The following is a 21,865-nucleotide window of genomic DNA, read 5'->3' on the forward strand; positions in this document are numbered from 1 at the left end:
ACATCCATACATGACTACTGGAAAAACCATAGCCTTGACTAGATGGACCTTTGTTGACAGAGTAATGTCTCTGCTTTTTAATATGCTGTCTAGGTTGGTCATAACTTTCCTTCCAAGGAGTTACCATCTTTTAATTTCATGGCTGCAATCAGCATCAGCAGTGAAATTGGAACACCCCAAAATAAAGTCAGCCACTGTTTCCACTGTTTCCTCATCTATTTGCCATGAAGTGATGGGACCGGAGGCCATGATCTTAGTTTTCTCAATGTTGAGCTTTAAGCCAGCTTTTTCACTCTCCACTTTCACTTTCATCAAGAGGCTTTTTAGTTCTTCTTCACTTTCTGCCATAAGGGTGGTGTCATCTGCATATCTGAGGTTATTGATATTTCTCCCGGCAATCTTGATTCCAGCTTGTGCTTTTTCCAGCCCAGCATTTCTCATGATCTACTCTGCATATAAGTTAAATAAGCAGGGTGACAATATACAGCCTTGATGTACTCCTTTTCCTATTTGGAACCAGTCTGTTGTTCCACGTCCAGTTCTAACTGTTGCTTCCTGACCTGCACAGAGGTTTCTCAAGAAGCAGGTCAGATGGTCTGGTATTCCCATCTCTTGTAGAATTTTCCACAGTTTATTGTGATCCACACATTCAAAGGATTTGGCATAGTCAATAAAGCAGAAATAGATGTTTTTCTGGAATTCTCTTGCTTTTTCAATGAGCAAGCAAATGTTGGCATATTGATCTCTGCTTCCTCTGCCTCTTCTAAAACCAGCTTGAACATCTGGAATTTCATAGCTCACATATTGCTGAAGCCTGGCTTGGAGAATTTTGAGCATTACTTTACTAGCGTGTGAGATGAGTGCAATTGTGCAGTACTTTGAGCATTCTTGGCATTGTATTTCTTTGGGATCGTAATGAAAACTGACCTTTTCCAGTCCTGTGGCCACTGCTGAGTATATATATATATATATTTTATATATATATATAAAATAATATATAAAATAATTCTGCCAGATCAGGGTCCCCATTTCTGAGACCCTCTTTTCCTGTTCCTTGCCATGTCCCTGAACCTCACTGTATTGTAGTAATAAAATAAGTAAAGTGAAAGGCACTCATTCATGTCCAACTCTTTGTGACCCCTTGAACTGCATAGTCCATGGAATTCTCCAGGCTAGAATCCTGGAATGGGATCCCTTTGCCTTCTTCAGGGGATCTTCCCAACACAGGGATCAAACCCAGGTCTCCCGCAAGGCAGGTGGTTTCTTCAACAGCTGAGCCACCAGGAAAGCCTTGCATAGTAATAGAAAGCTTCAAATTTGTACCATCTCTTAGTTAATGGCCTAGGTCTCCTAAAACTGTTGGGGTTTCCTGCCATTAGATGTTATGAGATGAGTCAGAAGAGGCAACTCAAGGGAACCTCAAGATGTGGTTGGTGTCCAAGAAATGACAAGCATGCCTTTACTGTTTACAGTTTTCAACAACTGCCATTCCAGCACCTCTGAGGAGAAGGGAGGAAACTGAGAGTGAGATCAATCACAGTGGCTGATATTCCAGCCAACATGCCTGCTTAGTGAACCCTCGGGAGAAATACATAAGAACTGGGCTCAGAGAGCTTGTGGGTTGATGAATACAGGAAGCTGATCTGAGGGTGCTGTGCTCACTAGGGCACAGAGGCTGGGCACAGCTCCCTCCCTCTTTGCTGGCACATCTTTTTCCATTTTTCTTGTGTTGAGTTCTATTTTGGGAATATAAGCAATGGTTTTCTGAAGTTTAGCCACTGGTTCTATTGAGTTGTTGAATTTGAAGATGGAGTCATGGACCCACAATCCCCCCTTTTAATTATTTGGTCACAAGCATGATTGACTTGGGACCTCATGGCTGCCATCTAAACTAAGGAGTTTTCAGCCCTCAACCTGCAGAATCGGCAGTAGCTCCATGGATTCCCGTCAGATGTAAATGGACTTGTTGCACATCCAGTGGGTGTTTGGGGAATTGGGTGCTGTTGGTAGAGACTCCACATATTTGGTGTCAGGGAAAAACACAGAATCACTCTCCCTTGTGATTTGGGGCTCAGGTAATGCTCCAAAAAGGGGGAGTAATGAATGTTCACATTGCAGCCAGAAACTGTTCTCAGTTGTATGTATTTTCAGAGTTCCTGGGAGAATCAGGGAGTGTATCAGATGGGTTGTAACATGCTAATATCTTGTCCTGGCCCTGCCACGCACATGCCTGGGGCAGGTCGTCTGCAATTTTCTTCTCAAACAGGGGACATATGTTACACGGGTTTTGAACCGATTACCATTCATATGTATAAGGAGGTGAATGACATTTCATGCTGAATTTTATACATTTTCCACCAATATGTGTTAATCAGAAAAAATCTGAAAAAATTTACTTTACTATTTACTTTGGGCAAGAAAGAATATTTACATGTCAAATAATGAGTGTTCTTCTATCATGAAAACTAATCAGAAAGACCTGGAATGAATGTGCTGCAGGGAATTGTAAGAAAGAGCCCTCTGTAGGCTGACCAATGGACCAAGGCTGAGACAATATTAGGAAAGTGTCCAGGCCCTTCCCCATGTCTCCTTTTTTTTTTTTTCCATGTCTCCTTTTGACTATAGTTCATTCTCCATATTTGATTTCTCCCTTGTCCACTGTTGACACTATTTTATTTGCATATTTCATCCTTACTTGTTTCATGCCACAGGCTTGCTGAAACTGTTGGAATTTACTGTCATTCATAGGTTTGGAGACAGGCCATAGAAGGGGACCTGAGAAGCGTTCAGTAATAGATGTGGCTACAAGTATCATCGACGGTATTGATACAGGTGTGAATTTTCTGCTACTCTGGGGAAAGAAGAGGGCACTGAAATTGAGAACAGGCCCCACTGGATAATGATTCAATCAAAATGCCTATTTAGTGAAACCTCAAGAAGAACAGTAGATCAGTGCTAAATGAGTTCTTTGAACATTTACCAGCCAAAAAAGAAACTGCTCCTTCGCATTTCAGGTCACGTTTGGTCATTTTCCTTCGGGATATATTCATGAAAAGATTCTCTGCCTGCTTCCTTGGGCTGGTGGGACCAAGGCTGGTACAATATTAGCAAGTCTTTCAGGCCTTTTCCTTTGTCCACTTTTGCCTGTGACTTTATTTTCCATATTTGAAACTTGTCCTGGTTCATGGTCCAATATACCTGAAAATTTGAAATTTTTCTTTCATAGGTACCAAGATTGTCAAAAAGGGAGCTGGTATACTAACAGGATTGGCTGAAATAATCACTAAAGCAATTAAAGGTTTGAACTTTCTGTACCTCTGGGGAGAGAGAAGGGCGCTGATACTGAGATCAGTACCACTGGCTGATGATTCAATACTTATGGCTGTTGAGTGAAACCTCAGCACAAATCCATAAATATTGGCTCAGAGGGCTTGTGAAAGGGAAACAAAATGGTGCTGAGGTGAGGGTGCTCTGCTCAGGAGGGTGTGGACACTCTGCCTACTCCACTCCTCCCATACCCTAAAACTCTCGTCCATTTCACTGTTTCTGAGTTTTCTCCTAGACATTAATTTGAAAACAGTGATTTAGAGTTTTCCTGAGTTTGGTCACCTGTTCCATTGAGTGTTTGAGCATGGAGGTGGAGTCAGGGAATTTTCAAGTTTTAGTCACTTGGTCAGAGGCATGATAACTCGAGAACACATGGCTGGCATCTGAAGTTAGGGCATTCTTGATACCTCAACCTTGGCATTGGCCCTGACTCCACAGATACGGTATCAGAAGTCAGTGGACAGTGGGCGGCAGGTTGGGTGTGGGAATTGGATGGTTGGGGGAAAAACCATGTATTTAGTGCCAGGAAAAAACCCAGACTCACCCTCTCCTGTGATTTGAGGGCTCAGGTGAGGCTTGGAGAGAGGTGAGTACTCAAAGTAAGACCCTGGACTTGGAAACTCTCCCCAGTTCTCTGTATTTTTGAGTTCCTAGCCAATCAATCTTGCATCAAATGGGTTGTGACATGACAGTATCTTGTCCTGACTTGGCCACCTACAGGCTTGTGTCCTGCAGCAAGTCTTCTGCAGTTTCCTCATCTGAACGGGGGAAACAGGTACATGAATTCTTAGAACAGATGATGAGTTATGAATAGAAAGACTTTATTCATGTGTCATGACCAGATTTCTCCATTTTTCACCACAATGTTTTAATCTGAAAATAATTGTCTACCTACTTGCTTTGGCTGAGTAAAACTATTTCTTTATCAAATAATGTTTATTCCTGTATTATTAACAGTAATCAAAAGATGTCAAACCATGGAGGAGGGCAATTGCAGAGAAAGCAAGAAATGCAGCCCTTGTGGGGTAGCCTGTGGGAGGAAGGCTTAATCAATATAACGAAAGTCTCCAGGCCCTTTCCATTGTTGTCTTTTGACTGTTATTACCTTATCCATGTTTGATCCTTTCCCTGTTTCATTGACCAGGCCTCCTGAAACTCTTGAAATTTGCTTTCTTTCATAGGTCAGGTGATGATTTCCAGAATACAATTTTATAACCATACATGGGAAGAATTGCCAACACTCAACATTGAATACTCTATACTAAGTGGGGAGAATAAAGGTTTGTAGTTTCTGCACCTCAGGGAAGAAGGAAGGACGCTGAAGTTGTGATCAATGACCAATGATTCAATCAATAAGCCTATTTCTTGAAACCTCAACGGTGCATAAATATTTCATGGTGAATTTTGTGCATGTTTCGCCAAGATGTGTTCATCTAAAATTTTTTCTTTAACTACTTACTTTAGGCAGGAAAGAATATTTAGGTTTCAAATAATGAGTATTCCTTTTTCATTAAAAATAATTAGAAACACCTGGGATGAATGTTCTGGAGGAAATGTAAGAAAGAGCCCTGTGTAGGATGACTCCTGATACCAAAGCTGAGACATTATTTGGAAAGTTTCCAGGCCCTTTCCCATGTCCCCTTTTGACTATTGTTTATTATCCATATTTGTTCCCTCCCTTGTTTACAGTAGACTACTATTTTATGTGCATATTTCATCCTTACTTGGTTCATGTCCCAGGCTTCCTAAAACTGTTGGAATTTCCTGTCTTTCATAGGTGTGGAGACAAGCCATAGAAGGGGAGTTGAGAAGCGTTCAGTAATAGATGTGGTTACAAGTATCATCAATGGTGTGGCTACAGGTGTGAACTTTCTGCAACTCTGGGGAGAGGAGAGAGAGCACTGAGAATGAGAACAGGCACCACTGGCCAATGATTTTATCAAAATGCCTATTTAATGAAACCTCTATAAGAATTCATGAATGTGGGCATTCAGAGAGCGTTTGGGGTGGTAACACATGGTGGTGATGTGAGGGTCCTGTGCTCTCCAGGGCATGGAGCCTCCCCACACCTCAACTTCCACTTTGCCTTGCACTACACTCTCATCTCTCTGTGCCTAGATTCATCCTTCATGAAAACATGACATCCTTATGTGAGTGATCTTCCTGAGTATAGTCATCTGATTTACTGAGTTATTGAACATGGAGTGGGGTAATGGAACTTCCCAGTTTTAGACACATTGTCAAATCAGGGGTGACTCGGGATAACATGGCTGGCATCTGAACTGAGGACAGTTCTGAGCTCTCCACTTGCACAATCCATACTATCTCCCTGGATTTGCTGTCAGAATTAAATGGCCCTGTTGGACACCCAGGGGGTGTTTGGAGGAATTGCGTGTTGTTTCTTGATGCATCACAAATTTGGTGTCAGGGAAACCCAGACTCAGTCTCCCTGTGCTTTGGGAGCTCAGGTGAGTCCTGGGGACAGGGGAGTAATGAAAGTAGGACACTGCACCCAGAAGCTCTCAGCATTTATCCATCTGTTCAGAGTTCCTGGCTGAATAGGACAGTGTATCCAGTGGGTTTTGACAGGGAATATCCTCTTTGGACCCTATCAGCCTCTTGCTAAGTGTCCTCAGGCAAGTCATCTATAGTCCTCGTCTAAACAGGAAAGAAGTGCTAAAGGAGTTCTTTGAATGTTTACCAGTCGTAAAACTAACAGCTTATTCTCTTTCATGGCCAAGTTTGGTCATTTTCCACCAGGATAGACACATGAGAAGATTTCTCTACATACTTCCTTGGGCTCATACAATATTAGCAAATTTTCCAAGTCTTTTCCTTTGTCCACTTTTTCCTATGACTATTTTTTTCCCTTATTTGAAACTTGTTCTGGTTCATGGTCCAATGTTTCTGAAAAATTTGACATCTTTTCTTTCATAGGTACCAAGATTGTCACAAAGGGAGCCAGTATACTAACGGGATTGGCTGAAATAATCAATAAAGCAATTAGAGGTTTGAATTTTCTTCACCTATGGGGAGAGAGGAGGGCACTGAGACTGAGATCAGTACCTCTGGCTGAAGATTCAATACTTATGCATATTGAGTGAAACCTCAGTAAAAATCCATAAATGTTGGCTCAGAGAGCTTATGAGGTGGGAACCAATGTTGATGGGAGGGTGCTGTGCTCACCAGGGCATGAAGGCTCCTCTCACCTCCACTCCCCCTTTGGCCTAAACGTCTCCTTCATTTCACTGTTTCTGATTTTATCCTGTAACTTAAAGTGAGGACAGTGAGTAAAAGATTTCCTGAGTCTGGTTTCTGGTTCGACTGAGTTTTTGAGCATAGAGTTGGAGTGATGGAAAGTTCAACTTTCAGTCACTTGGTCAGAAGCATAATGCGAGGCCACATGGCTGGCATCTGAAGTCAGAGCAGTCTTGATAACTCAACCTGTGGCATTGGCACTAACTCCACAGATATGGTATCAGATGTGAATTTACAGTGGGCTGCCCCTTGGCTGTTGGGAATTGGACGGTTGGTGGAAAAACCAAGTATTTGGTGTCAGGAAAAAGCTGAGACTCACCCTCCCATGTGATTTTAGGGCTCAGGAGAGCCTTGGGGAGAGGTGAGTAATGAAAGTAAGACCCTGGACCTGGAAACTCTCACCATTTCTCTGTATTTTGAAGTTCTTAGCCAATCAGTAGTGTAGCAAATAGGTTTTGACATGAGAGTAATTTGTCCTAACATGGCCACTCGCAGGGTTGTGTCCTGTGGCAAGTCATCTGCAGTTTCCTCATCTGTATAGGGGAAACATGTTACATGAGTTCTTCAAATAGATGACGAGTTATGAATGGAAAGACTTTATTCACGTGTCATGACCAGATTTGTCCGTTTTCCACCCAATGTGCTACTTTGAAAAAACTTCTGTGCCTACCTACTCTCTTTGGCCAAGTAAAAATTTTCTTTATCAAACAATGTTTATTCATGTATTATTAAAAGTAATTAAAAGACTTTGAACCACAGAGGAGGACAAATGCAGTGGAACAAGAAACAGAGCCCTTGCGCGGTAGGATGTGGGATCATGGCTGAGACAATATTACAAAAGTCTCCAGGCCCTTTCCCTTGTTGTCTTTTGACTGTTATTATCTTTTCCATGTTTGATCCTTTTCCTGTTTCATTGAAGCAGGCCTCCTGAAACTCCTGAAATTTGCTTTCTTTCATAGGTCAGGTGATGATTTCTGGAATACAATTCGATAACCACACACTGGAGGAATACCAAACACTCAAGATTGAATACTCAGCACTCAATGAGGAGAATAAAGGTTTGTAGTTTCTGCACCTTGGGGAAGAGGGACAGGCACTGAGATTCAGATCAATAACCAAACACCAATGCTTCAATCAAGAAGCCTGTTTCTTGAAACCTCAACAGTGCATAAATATTTGGGTTCAGAGAGTATTATAGGTGGTGAATATGATTTTGAAGGTGCTGTACTCACGAGGGAATGGAATCTCCACACACACACACACACACACACACGCACACGCACACACACATCCCTTTGCCCTACACGTCTCCTCCATTTCACTGTGAGTGTTTCCTGTATATTCATCTAAGAACAGCAAGTAAGTGTTTTCCTCAGTTTGGTCGTAAGTAACCGTCAGTTATTGAACATGGAGGTGAGGTCATGGACTTCCCCATTTTAGCCACTTGGTCACAAGCCAAAGTAAGTGGGGACCATGTGTCCGGCATTAAACTGGGGACAGTCTTGAGTGCTCAACCTGTGGGGTCTGCACTGACTGCTTGGTATTCATATCAGACGTCAGTGGAATGGGGGAGGCCCAGTGGGTGTTGGGGGATTGGTTGATGGTACAGACATCACAGATTTGTGTTAGGAGAAACCCAAGTTTACTCTGGTCCGTGTTGGGGGCTATTGTTACCTTGGGTACAAGAAAGTGATGAACATAGGACTGACTCCAGATACTCTTACAAGTGCGCTGTACTTTCCGAATTCCTGGTAGAATCAGGTATTGTATCCGATGGGTTGTGACATCATAGCAATTTGTCCTGACTCTACCACCCACATGCTCTGTTCGTGGGACAGTTATCTGCAGTTTCCTCATCTGAAGAGGGGAAATGTGTTACATGCATTCTTTGAACAGGTTACCAATCACGAATATAAAGAATTTATGCCCTGCTGCCTTAGTGTCTACAGCTTTGGAGAGTATAGTTTCCTGACAAGGGATTGAACATATGGCTCCAATATTGGAAGCCAGATTCTTAACCACTGGACGACCTTGGATGCCTTACAGATGTTTTAAGGCTATTCAGGCACTGTACCAAACCTCCTTAGAAGACTACATGAGGAGATATATGTTTGTACATGATTACTACATCATGTCACCCCTAGCAACATTCATGATGCTGTCCCAGAAAGCAGGTTTTCAAACAGTCTTTTCAATCTGGCATTCCTCCACAACCTTAACATTCTCTATGGCAAACAAACTGGGGGTTCTAGTTGTTGTCCTTGTACGGAGCTTGATGACCATCCTCATAACTGAGCCATTGCCCCTCTCCTTCCAGCAGCTTCTAAGCCTGCCCTCTGCCTGGAGCCTAAAGTAACAGGTGGCTGCAATGCCATGATGACCAGGTACTTCTACAACGCCCAGACCGGCCTCTGTGAGCAGTTTGTGTATGGTGGCTGTGAAGGGAATGGAAACAACTTCAAAAAGTTAGAGGACTGCATGAAGACCTGCTCTCAAGAGGCAGGGTCCCTGTGGTAAGACAGGGGCCAGGGCACAGGGGGAGGGAAGGGCTGAGGAAAGGGGCGGGGCTCAGGGGGCCACACACCATTCACCCTGCACAGTGTCTTCCTCCTCGCTGCTGCCAGGAGGAGAGGCTACAGTGTCCTGTGAACCACACACTGAGCGAGTTCTCCAGGGAGAGGATGGCAGAAGGTCAACCCCGGAGGCCTCTTTTGGCATCTCAGCCTGCTCACATGCTCCTGTTTCTCAGTTGAGAACACTGATTCAGCCACCCTGCAGGGTGGGACTGCACTGCTTCTGAGTGCCCTGTGTAGGCTTTGAAAATTCACTTCCTTCTTGTTCCATGTTTTTTTGAAAATATAGGATCTATTAAGTTGACCATTGTCCTGGTCTGAGGCTACACTGATGGCATTCAACAAGTTCCTTTCTTTTTGCGGAGGACATGCGAAGAGTGGATTTGGAAACTCTCAAGTCCGAGGAGGACCCCTGCAGGACTGGGCTGTGGCTGCGTCTGAACCTCTTCAGTCTCCTTACAGTCCTTCTCTCCCCGACCATCCTTAGCAGAGCCTGCCTTTTCCTTTCCTCCATTGGTCAACGTGTCTAATTCTGTCTCATCCAGCTGGTTCTCAGCACCACGAGAGCATGTCTTCCCTTTACCCCTAGCTCTTCACCCAGTTCCTGACACCAATGGGACAGTTCAAAATTATTTGTGCAAGGAAGGAATGTAGGAGCACTTTCTCATGACCAGAGTAACTGCAGAGCCTGAGGTGTAACACAGGATTTTTGTTTTCACCCCCATCCTCAAGGCATGCTCACCTTCATCCCCCTGCCCACCATCACTGCTTTCCTTGTGGGTGGCCAAGGTGGAATTTCCAGCATCTAGTTCTCAACATTGTAATGAGAAAAGAGTTTGGTTTAAAACCCCCCTTTTCCACACAGTGATGTTGCAATTTTCATTTCTGTAGCTTCAAACTCTATAGTTTATATTTCAGTAAATGTATATTCAAAATTAAACTGACTGAAGTAGATTCTGTTGTTTGTAATTACAAACCTTAACCAATAGGGTCCATGGAAATCATTGTCCTTCTAACTGTTCTGCCGACAGCGGACATCTCCTGTTCCCCTTTCCAGAGACTGTGCCCTAATGGGCATAGGAAGCAAACCCACTATATCATCATCGACTCCTTAATCACAACAGAAGCTACACAGAATTCTGGGAGATTCATACGTCAACATGACAGCTTTTCTTCCTTCCTTCTAAGTTCAGTCAAACTGGGGGGCAGGTTTTCTTCCTGGGCCTCAGAAGGAGAATGGGTATTAGACTCAGTTATCCACTTTTCCAAGAAATCCACATCCCTAAGGTCACATGTGGGGAGGAGGCTTCATATTTCAGTTAAAGAAATGCAAGCTACTGTTTAGCATCCCAGGCTCTGAGTTAGCATTTTGCCTACATTTTTTGATTAATCATGCTAAGAATCCTTCAAGGGAGGAAATGGAGGTGTAGAGATGGCACTTAGCTGCTGTATTCATTGCCTAACATAGCACATCCTGATTTCCCAAGCAGAGGAACTTTGATGATGCTTTCCTGCTCTGCTTCTGGGAAGATTTAGAATGGAGGCAAATTTGGAAACAGACAGCATCTGTTTCACCACAGATTAGTAAAGTTTGGCATGGAGACCACAGAAGTATTAGTATTAGAATTAATGAGAACACACAGGGTGCTGGTGCTCTTTTTCATATCCTTGTTCACAGTAAACTACTATTTTTTGTGCATATTTCATCCTTAGTTGGTTCATGTCCCAGGTTTCCTGAAACTGTTGGAATTTCCTGTCTTTCATAGGTCTGAAGACAAGCCATACAAGGGGAGTTGAGAAGCGTTCAGTAATAGATGTGGTTACAAGTATCATCAACGGTGTGGCTACAGGTGTGAACTTTCTGCAATGCTGGGGAGAGGAGAGAACACTGAGATTGAGAACAGGCACCACTGGCCAATGATTCAGTCACAATGCCTATTTAATGAAACCTCAATACAAATCCCTAAATATGCGATTCAGAGAGCGTTTGGGTTGTAGCTCATGGTGGTGCTGTAAGGGTCCCGTGCCTTCTAGGGCAAGTAGGCTCCTCACAGTCCACTTCCACCTTGACATGCACTTCTCACTCATCTCTCTGTGCCTAGATTCATCCTTCATGAAAACATGACATTCTTATGAAAGTGGTCCTCGTTAGAATGGTCATCTGATTTACTGAGTTATTGAAGATGGAGTGGGGTGGTGGAACTTCCCAGTTTTAGACACTTTGTCAAATCAGGAGTGACTTGGGATAACATGGCTGGCATCTGAACTGAGGACAGTTCTGAGCCCTCCACTTGTACAATCTATACTAACTCCCTGGGTTTGCTGTCAGAATTAAATGGCCCTGTAGGACACCCAGCAGGTGATTAGAGGAATTGCATGTTGTTTCTTGACGCATCACAGATGTGGTGTCAGGGAAACCCAGACTCAGTCTCCCTGTGCTTTGGGAGCTCAGGTGAGTCCTGGGGACAGGGGAGTAATGAAAGTAGGACACTGCACCCAGAAGCTCTCAGCATTTATCCATGTGTTCAGAGTTCCTGCCCGAATAGGACAGTGTATCCAGTGGGTTTTGACAGGGAACATCTACTTTGGACCCTATCAGCCTCTTGCTATGTGTCCTCAGGCAAGTCATCTATAGTCCTCGTCTAAACAGGAAAGAAGTGCTAAAGGAGTTCTTTGAACGTTTACCAGTCATAAAACTAACAGCTTATTCTCTTTCATGGCCAAGTTTGGTCATTTTCCACCAGAATAGACACATGAAAAGATTTCTCTACCTGCTTCCTTGGTATCGTGGGACCAAGGCTGGTACAATATTAGCAAATTCTCCTGGCCTTTTCCTTTGTCCACATTTGCCTATGATTTTATTTTCCATATTTGAAACTTGTCCTGGTTCATGGCCCAGTATTCCTGAGAATTTTGAAATCTGTTCTTTCATAGGTACCAAGATTGTCGAAAAGGGAGCCGGTATACTAACAGGATTGGCTGAAATAATCACTAAAGCAATTAAAGGTTTGAACTTTCTGCACCTATGGGGAGAGAGGAGGGCACTCACTGAGACTGAGATCAGTACCTCTGGCTGACAATTCAATAGTTATGCCTGTTGAGTGAAACCTCAGCACAAATCCATAAATATTGGCTGAGAGAGCTTAGGAAGGGGGAACAAATGGTCCTGAGGTGAGGGTGCTCTGCTCAGGAGGGCGTGAATGCTCCGCCTAACTCCACTCCTCCCTTGCCCTAAAGATCTCGTCCATTTCACTCTTTCTGAGTTTTCTCCTAGACATTAATTTGAAAACAGTGATTTAGAGTTTTCCTGAGTTTGGTCGCTTGTTCCATTGAGTGTTTGAGCATGGAGGTGGAGTCAGAGAAATTTTGAGTTTCAGTCACTTGGTCAGAAGCATGATAACTCAAGAACACATGACTGGCCTCTGAAGTCATGGCATTCTTGATACCTCAACCTGTGGCATTGGCCCTGACTCCACAGATACAGTATCAGAAGTCAGTGGAGAGTGGGCAGCCCGCTGGATGTTGGAAAATGGGTGGTTGGTGTAAAAACCATGTATTTAGTGCCAGGAAAATACCCAGACTCACCTTCTCCTGTGATTTGAGGGCTCAGGTGAGGCTTGGAGAGAGGTGAGTAGTCAAAGTAAGACCCTGGACCTGGAAACTCTCCCCAGTTCTCTGTATTGTTGAGTTCCTAGCCAATCAATCGTGCATCAGATGGGTTGTGACATGACAGTATCTTGCCCTGACTTGGCCACCCACAGGCTTGGGTCCTCGGGCAAGTCATCTGCAGTTTCCTCAACTGAACAGGGGAAACAGGTACATGAGTTCTTAGAAAAGATGATGAGTTATGAATAGAAAGACTTTATTCATGTGTCACGACAGATTTGTCCATTTTTCACCACAATGTTTTAATCTATAAATAATTGTCTACTTACTTGCTTTGGCTGAGTAAAACTATTTCTTTATCAAATAATGTTTATTCCTGTATTATTAACAGTAATGAAAAGATGTTGAAGCACAGAGGAGGGCAATTGCAGGGAAAGGAAGAAACCCAGCCCTGTAGGGTAGCCTGTGGGAGGAAGGCTTAATCAATATAACGAAAGTCTCCAGGCCCTTTCCTTTGTTGTCTTTTGAGTGTTATTGTCTTATCCATGTTTGATTCTTTTTTTGTTTCATGGACCAGGCCTCCTGAAACTCTTAAAATTTGCTCTCTTTCATAGGTCAGGTGATGATTTCCAGAATACAGTTTGATAACCATACACTAGAGGAATTGCCAACACTCCAGCTTGAATACTCAACACTCAGTGAAGAGAATAATGGTTTGTAGTTTCTGCACCTCGGGGAAGGGGGAAGGGCACTGAGGTTCTGATCAATGACCCACGCTTCAATCAATAAGCCTATTTCTTGAAACCTCAACGGTGCGTAAATATTTCATGGTGAATTTTGTGCATGTTTCACCAAGATGTGTTCATCTAAAAAAACGTCTTTAACTATTAACTTTAGTTGGGAAAGAAGATTTGGGCGTCAAAAAATGAGTATTCCTCTTTCATGAAAAGTAATTAGAAATACCTGGGATGAATGTTCTGAAGCAAAAGTAAGAAAGAGCCCTGTGTAGGATGACTCCTGCTACCAAAGCTGAGACATTATTTGGAAAGTTTCCAGGCCCTTTCCCATGTCCCCTTTTGACTATTGTTTATTATCCATATTTGTACCCTCCCTTGTTCACAGTAGACTACTATTTTTTGTGCATATTTCATCCTTACTTGGTTTATGTCCCAGGCTTCCTAAAACTGTTGGAATTTTCTGTCTTTCATAGGTGTAGAGACAAGCCATAGAAGGGGACTTCAGAAGCGTTCAGTAATAGATGTGGTTACAAGTATCATCAACGGTGTGGCTACAGGTGTGAACTTTCTGCAACACTGGGGAGAGGAGAGGGCACTGAGAATGAGAACAGGCACCACTGGCCAATGATTCAATCACAGTGCCTATTTAATGAAACCTCAATAGGAATACATAAATACGCTTTTCAGAGAGCGTGTGGGGTGGTTAACACACGGTGGTGATGTGAGGGTCCTGTGTTCTCCAGGGCATGGAGCCTCCTCACCCCTCAACTTCGACTTTGTCTTGCACTACACTCTCATCTCTCTGTGCCTAGATTCATCCTTCATGAAAACATGACATTCTTACGAAAGTGGTCCTTGTTAGAATGGTCATCTGATTTACTGAGTTATTGAAGATGGAGTGGGGTAGTGGAACTTCCCAGTTTTAGACACTTTGTCAAATCAGGAGTGACTTGGGATAACATGGCTGGCATCTGAACTGAGGACAGTTCTGAGCCCTCCACTTGCACAGTCAATACTAACTCCCTGAACTTGCTGTCAGAATTAAATGGCCTTGTTGGACACTCAGTGGTGTTTGGAGGAATTGCATGTTGTTTCTAGAGACACCACAGATTTGGTCTCAGGGAAGCCCAGACTCAGTCTCCCTGTGCTTTGGGAGCTCAGATGAGTCCTGGGGACAGGGGAGTAATGAAAGTAGGGCACTGCACCCAGAAGCTCTCAGCACTTATCGATATGTTCAGAGTTCCTGGCCAAAGAGGATAGTATATCAAGTGGGTTTTGATAAGGAAGTGTCTTTTTCGGACCCTATCATCCCCATGAGATATGTCCTGAGTCAAGTCATCTATTGTCCTCATCTGAAGAGTGGATCACTGCTAAATGAGTTCTTTGAACATTTACCAGTCATAAAAAGATTCTCATTTGTACTACATGGGCAAGTTTGGTCATTTTCCATCAGGATATATTCATGAAAAGAGTTCTCTAGCTGCTTCCTTGAGCTCCTGGTAACAAGGCTGGTACATTATTAACCAATTCTCGAGGGCTTTTCCTTTGTCCACTTTTTCCTATAATTTTATTTTCCATATTTGAAACTTGTCCTGGTTCATGGCCCAATATTCCTGAAAATTTTGAAATCTGTTCTTTCATAGGTACCAAGATTGTCGAACAGGGAGCTGGTATACTAACAGGATTGGCTGAAATAATCACTAGAGCCATTAAAGGTTTGAACTTTCTGCACCTATGGGGAGACAGGGCACTCACTGAGACTGAGATCAGTACCTCTGGCTGACAATTCAGTACTTATGCCTGTTGAGTGAAACCTCAGCACAAATCCATAAATATTGGCTGAGAGAGCTTAGGAAGGGGGAACAAATGGTCCTGAGGTGAGGGTGCTCTTCTCAGGAAGGCGTGGACGCTCCGCTTAACTCCACTCCTCCTGTGCCCTGAAGATCTCCTCCATTTCACTTTTTCTGAGTTTTTTTCTGTACATTAATTTGAGAACAGTGATTAAGATCTTTCCTGAGTTTAGTCACTTGTTTGATTGAGTTTTTGACCATGGACCTGGAGTCACATAATTTTTGAGTTTCAGTCACTTGTTCAGAAACATGATAACTCAAGAACACATGGCTGGCCTCTGAAGTCAGGGCATTCTTGATACCTCAACCTTGGCGTTGGCCCTGACTCCACAGATACGGTATCAGAAATCAATGGACAGTGGGAGGCCTGTTGGGTGTTGGGAATTGGATGGTTGGGGGAAAAACCGTGTATGTGGTGTCGGAAACAAATGCAGACTCACCCTCTTCTGTGATTTGAGGGCTCAGGTGAGGCTTGGGGAGAGGTGAGTAGTCAAAGTAAGACCTTGGACCTGGAAAGTCTCTCCAGTTCTCTGTATTGTCGAGTTCCTAGCCAATCTATAGTGCATCAAATGGGTTGTGACATGACGCTCTCTTGTCTTGACCAGGCCACGTACATGCTGTGTCCTGGCACAAGTTGTCTGCAGTTTCCTCCTCTGAGCAGGGGAAACATTTACATAAGTTCTTAGAACAGATGATGATTTATGAACAGAAAGACTTTATTCCTGTGTCATGACCAGATTTGTCCATTTTCCACCGCAATGTGTTCATCTGAAAAAAATTCTCTACCAACTTGCTTTGGCCAAGTAAAAATATTTCTTTATCAAATAATGTTTATTCCCATATTATTAAGAGCAATCAAAAGATGTCGAACCACTGAGAAGGGCAACTGAAGGGAAAGCAAGAAATAATGAAAGTGTCCAAACCCTTTCCATTGTTGTATTTTGACTATTATTATCTTATCTATGTTTGATCCTTTTCCTGTTTCATGGGCCAGGCCTCCTGAAACTCTTGAATTTTACTCTCTTTCATAGGTCAGGTGATGATTTCCAGAATACAATTTGATAGCCATACACGAGAGGAATTGCCAACACTCAATATTGAATTCTCAACACTCAGTGAGGAGAACAAAGGTTTGTAGTTTGTGCACCTCGGGGAAGAGGGAAGGGCACTGAGATTCTGATCAGTGATTCAGTCAATAAGCCTATTTCTTGAAACTTCAACAACGCATAAAACTATCATGGTAAATTTTGTGCTTGTTCTGGCTAGATATATTAATATAAAAAAATTCTTTAACTACTTACTTTAGGCCGGAAAGAGTATTTAGGTGTTAAATAATGAGTATTCCTCCTTCATGAAAAATAATCAGAAAAACCTGGGACGAATGTTCTGGAAGGAATGTAACAAAGAGCCCTGTGTAGATTGAATCCTGATACCAAAGCTGAGAGATTATTAGGGAAGTTTCCAGGCCCTTTCCCATGTCTCCTTTTGACTATTGTTTATTTTCCTTATTTGTTCCCTCCCTCGTCCACTGTTGACTATTTTGTTTGCATATTTGATCGTTACTTGGTTCATGTAACAGGCTTCTTGAATCTGTTGGAATTTACTGTCTCTCATAGGTGTGGAGACAAGCCATAGAAGGGGACCTGTGAAGTGTTCAGTCATAGATGTGGTTACAAGTATCATCAACGGTGTGGCTTCAGGTGTGAACTTTCTGCAACTCTGGGGAGAGGAGAGGGCACTAGATTGAGAACAGGCACCACTGGCCCATGATTCAATCAAAATGCCTGTTTAGTGAAATCTCAGTAAGAATCCATTAATATGGGCATTCAGAGAGCATTTGGGTGGTAACGCACGATGTGATGTGAGGGTCCTGTGTGGTCCAGGGTGTGGAGGCTCCCCACACCTCCAGTTCGCTTTGCCCTGCACTTGTCACTCATTTTGCTGTGCCTAGGTTTATCCTTTATGATAGCGTGATATCCATGTGGGGTGGTCATCCTCGGTATGGCCATCAGATTTACTGAGTTATTGAACAAGGAGTGGAGTAATGGAACTTCCCAGTTTTAGACACTTTGTCAAATCAGGAGTGACTCGGGATGACAGGGCTGGCATCTGAACTGAGGGCAGTTCTGAGCCCTCCACTTGCACAATCTATACTAACTCCCTGGATTTGCTGTCAGAATTAAGTGGCCTTGTTGGACACCCAGTGGGTGATTGGAGGAACTGCATGTTGTTTCTAGAGACACCACAGATTTGGTGTTGGAAGCCCAGACTCACTCTCCCTGTGCTTTGGGAGGTCAGGTGAATCCTGCGGACAGGGGAGTAATGAAAGTAGGACACTGCACCCAGAAGCTCTCAGCATTTATCCATATGTTCAGAGTTCCTGGTTTAATAGAATAGCATATCAAGTGGGTTTTGAGAGGGAAGTATCTTGTTTGGACCCTATCACCCTCATGGCATGTGTCCTCAGGCAAGTCATCCATAGTCCTCATCTGAACAGTAGATAAGTGCTAAATGAGTTCTTTGAACATTTATCAGTCATAAAAATAAACAGCTTGTTTGCGTTTCATGGCCACATTTGGTCATTTTCCACCAGGAGAGATTTAAAAAGATTTCTCTAGCTGCTTCCTTGAGCCCCTGGGACCCAGGCTGGTACATTATTAGCTAATTCTTGAGGCCTTTTCCTTTGTCCACATTTGCTTATGATTTTATTTTCGAATTTGAAATTTATCCTGGTTCATGGTCAAATATTCCTGAATATTTTGAAATCTTTTCATTCATAGGTACCAAGATTGTTGAAAAGGGAGCTGGTTTACTAACAGGATTGGCTGAAATAATCACTAAAGCCATTAAAGGTTTGAACTTTCTGCACCTCTGGGGAGAGAGGAGGGCACTCACTGAGACTGAGATCAGTACCACTGGCTGACAATTCAATACTTATGCCTGTTAAGTGAAACCTCAGCACAAATCCGTAAATATTGGCTGAGAGAGCTTAGGAAGGGGGAACAAATGGTCCTGAGGTGAGGGCACTCTGCTCAGGAGGGCGTGGACACTCTGCCTAACTCCACTCCTCCCATGCCCTGAAGATCTCCCTGATTTCACTCTTTCTGATTTTATCCTGTACCTTAATGTGAGGACAGTGAGTAAGTGGTTTCCTGAGTTTGGTTGCTGGGTCGACTGAGTTTTTGAGCATGAAGTTGGGGTCATGGAAAGTTCAACTTTCAGTCACTTGGCAGAAGCGTGGTAACATGAGACCACATGACTGGCATCTGAAGTCAGAGCAGTCTTGATAACTCAACTTGTGGCATTGGCACACACTCCACAGATATGGTATCAGAAGTCAACTGACAGTGGTCTGCCCCTTGACTGTTGGGAATTGGATGGTTGGTGTAAAAAACCACATGGTTGGTGTCAGGAAAAAACCCAGACTCACCCTCCGCTGTGATTTGAGGGCCCATGTAAGGCTTGGGGAGAGGTGAGTAGAGAAAGTGAGACCCAGGACCTGGACACTGTCACCGGTTTTCTGTATTTTCGAGTTCCTGGCCAATCAATAGTGTATCAGATGGGTTGTGGCATGACAGTATATTGTCCTGACCAGGCCACACACATGCTTGTGTCCTGGGGAAAGTCATCTGCAGTTTCCTCATCTGAACAGGGGAAACGTGTTACATGAGTTCTTCAAATAGAGGACGAGTTACGAACAGAAAGACTATTCATGTGTCATGACCAGATATGTGTTACTCTGAAAGAAATTCTCTGCCTACCTACTTGCTCTGGCCAAGTAAAAATACTTCTTTATCAAATAATATTTATTCCTGTATTATTAAAAGAAATCAAAAGATGTTGAGCCACGGAGGAGGGCAACAGCAGGGAACCAAGTAACAGCACTTGTGAAGGAGGATGTGGGATGAAAGCAGAGAATACTACAAAAGTCTCCAGGCCCTTCCCCTTGTTGTCTTTTAACTGTTATTATCTTGTCCATGTTTGATCCTTTTCCTGTTTCATGAAGCAGGCCTCCTGACACTCTTGAAATGTATTCTGTTTCATAGGTCAGGTGATGATTTCTGGAATACAATTCGATAACCACACACTGGAGGAATACCAAACACTCAAGATTGAATACTCAACACTCAATGAGGAGAATAAAGGTTCGTAGTTTCTGCATCTCGGGGAAGAGGGACAGGCACTGAGATTCAGATCAATGACCAAACACCAATGCTTCAATCAAGAAGCCTGTTTCTTGAAACCTCAACAGTGCATAAATATTTGGGTTCAGAGAGTTTTCTAGATGGTGAATATGATTGTGAGGGTGCTCACAAGGGAATGGAATCTCCACACACAGATACATCCCTTTGCCCTACACGTCTCCTCCATTTCACTGTTTGTGAATGTTTCCTATTTGTTCATTTGAGATTAGCAAGTAAGTGTTTTCCTCAGTTTGGTCATAAGTAACCTTCAGTTACTGAACATGGAGGTGAGGTCATGGACTTCCCCATTTCATCCATTTGGTCACAAGCAAAAGTAAGTAGGGACCATGTGGCTGGCACTAAACTGAGGACAGTCTTGAGCGCTTAACCTGTGGGGTCTGCACTAACTGCATGAATTTCATATCAGACAGCAATTGAATGGGGGAGGCCCAGTGGGTGTTGGGGAATTGGTTGATGGTAGAGACATCACAGATTTGTGTTAGGAGAAACCCAGGCTCACTCTGGCCCATGGTTGGGAGCTATTGTTACCTTGGGTACAAGGAAGTGATGAATGTAGGACACTGACTCCAGATACTCTTACAAGTGCGCTGTACTTTCCGAATTCCTGGTAGAATCAGGTATTGTATCAGATGGGTTGTGACATCATAGCAATTTGTCCTGACTCTACCACCCACATGCTCTGTTTGTGGGACAGTTATCTGCAGTTTCTTCATCTGAAGAGGGGAAATGTGTTACATGCATTCTTTGAACAGGTTACCTGTCATGAATATAAAGATTTTATGCCCTGCCGCCTTAGTGTCTGGAGCATTTGAGAGTTTAGTTTCCTGACAAGGGATTGAATCTAGGACTCCAGTACTGGAAGCCAGATTCTTAACCCCTGGACAGCCTTGGATGCCTTACAGATGTTTTAAGGCTATTCAGGCACTGTACCAAACCTCCTTAGAAGACTTCATGAGGAGATATTCGTTTGTACATGATTACTACATCATGTCACCCCTAGAAACATTCATGATTCTGTCCCAGAAAGCAGGTTTTCAAATGGTCTTTTTAATCTGGCATTCCTCCACAACCTTAACATTCTCTATGGCAAACAAACTGGGGGTTCTAGTTGTTGTCCTTGTATGGAGCTTGATGACCATCCTCATAACTGAGCCATTGCCCCTCTCCTTCCAAGAGCTTCTAAGCCTGCCCTCTGCCTGGAGCCTAAAGTAACAGATGGCTGCAATTCCATGATGACCAGGTACTTCTACAATGCCCAGACTGGCCTCTGTGAGCAGTTTGTGTATGGTGGCTGTGAAGGGAATGGAAACAACTTCGAAAAGTTAGAGGAATGCATGAAGACCTGCTCTCAAGAGGCAGGGTCCCTGTGGTAAGACAGGGGCCAAGGCACAGGAGGAGGGGAAGGGCTGAGGAAAGGGGCGGAGCTCAGGTGGCCACACACCATTCACCCTGCACAGTGTCTTCCTCCTCGCTGCTGCCAGGAGGAGAGGCTGCAGTGTCCTGTGAAACCACACACTGAGCGAGTTCTCCAGGGAGAGGATGGCAGAAGGTCCACCCTGGTGGTCTCTTTGTGATCATCTCAGCCTGCTCACATGCTCCTCTTTCTCAGTTGGGAACACTGATTCAGCTACTCTGCAGGGCAGGTCTGCAGTGCTTCTGTGTATCCTACATAGGCTTGGAAAATTCACTTTCTTCTTGTTTGTTATTTGGGAATGTGGTTCCATATTTTTTTTTGAAAATGTGGGCTCTATTAAGTTGACCATTGTCTAGGTCTGGGGCTACACTGATGGCACTCAACAAGTTCCTTTCTTTTTGCAGAGGACATGCAAAGAGTGGATTCAGAAACTCTGAAGTCTGAGGAGGACCCCTGCAGGACTGGGCTGTGGCTGTGTCTGAACCTCTTCAGTCTCCTCAGTCCTTCTCTCCTCAACCGTCCTGTGCAGAGTCTGCCCATTTCCTTTTCTCTGTTGGTCAACATGTCTAATTCTGTCTCATCCAGCTGGTTCTCAGCACCATAAGAGCATGTCTTCCCTTTACCCTTAGCTCTTCACACAGGACCTGGCACCAATGAGACAGTTCATAACTATTTGAGGAAGGAAGGAAGGAATGTAGGAACACATTCCTCATGACCAAAGTAACTACAGAGCCTGCGGTGTAACACAGGACTTTTGTTTTCACCCCCATCCTCAAGGCATCTTCACCTTCATCCCCATTCCCTCCATCACTATTCTCCTTGTGGGTGTCCAAGGTTGAATTTCCAGCATCCAATTCTCAACATCAGCAATGAAAGAAGAGTTTGGTTTTAAAAA

At 43.6% G+C, this 21,865-nt stretch overlaps 2 protein-coding genes across 2 annotated transcripts in view; both read left to right on the forward strand.

The window, feature by feature from the left end:
- The window catches only part of LOC104998583 (trophoblast Kunitz domain protein 1-like), a 10,229-nt gene extending 1,127 nt beyond the window's left edge, over positions 1–9,102 (forward strand). Inside the window, exons 2-8 of the mRNA XM_010853844.1 lie at positions 2,749–2,832; positions 3,227–3,298; positions 4,509–4,607; positions 5,105–5,188; positions 6,265–6,336; positions 7,545–7,643; positions 8,903–9,102. Coding sequence (XP_010852146.1) covers positions 2,749–2,832; positions 3,227–3,298; positions 4,509–4,607; positions 5,105–5,188; positions 6,265–6,336; positions 7,545–7,643; positions 8,903–9,102 — 710 coding nt within the window. The remainder of the gene's footprint in view (positions 1–2,748; positions 2,833–3,226; positions 3,299–4,508; positions 4,608–5,104; positions 5,189–6,264; positions 6,337–7,544; positions 7,644–8,902) is intronic.
- A 790-nt stretch (positions 9,103–9,892) lies between these two features.
- LOC104998592 (trophoblast Kunitz domain protein 1-like) lies at positions 9,893–20,929 on the forward strand. The gene is made up of 11 exons (XM_010853852.1): positions 9,893–9,947; positions 10,925–11,008; positions 12,093–12,164; positions 13,379–13,477; positions 13,975–14,058; positions 15,145–15,216; positions 16,383–16,481; positions 16,968–17,051; positions 18,132–18,203; positions 19,398–19,500; positions 20,731–20,929. Exons 1-11 carry the CDS (start codon positions 9,893–9,895, stop codon positions 20,927–20,929), a joined length of 1,023 nt encoding a protein of 340 aa, XP_010852154.1.
- Positions 20,930–21,865: the final 936 nt, after the last annotated feature.

Source organism: Bison bison, unplaced genomic scaffold (genome assembly GCF_000754665.1).
Source record: "Bison bison bison isolate TAMUID 2011002044 unplaced genomic scaffold, Bison_UMD1.0 scf7180017853184, whole genome shotgun sequence".
Classification (NCBI taxonomy): Eukaryota; Metazoa; Chordata; class Mammalia; order Artiodactyla; family Bovidae; genus Bison; species Bison bison.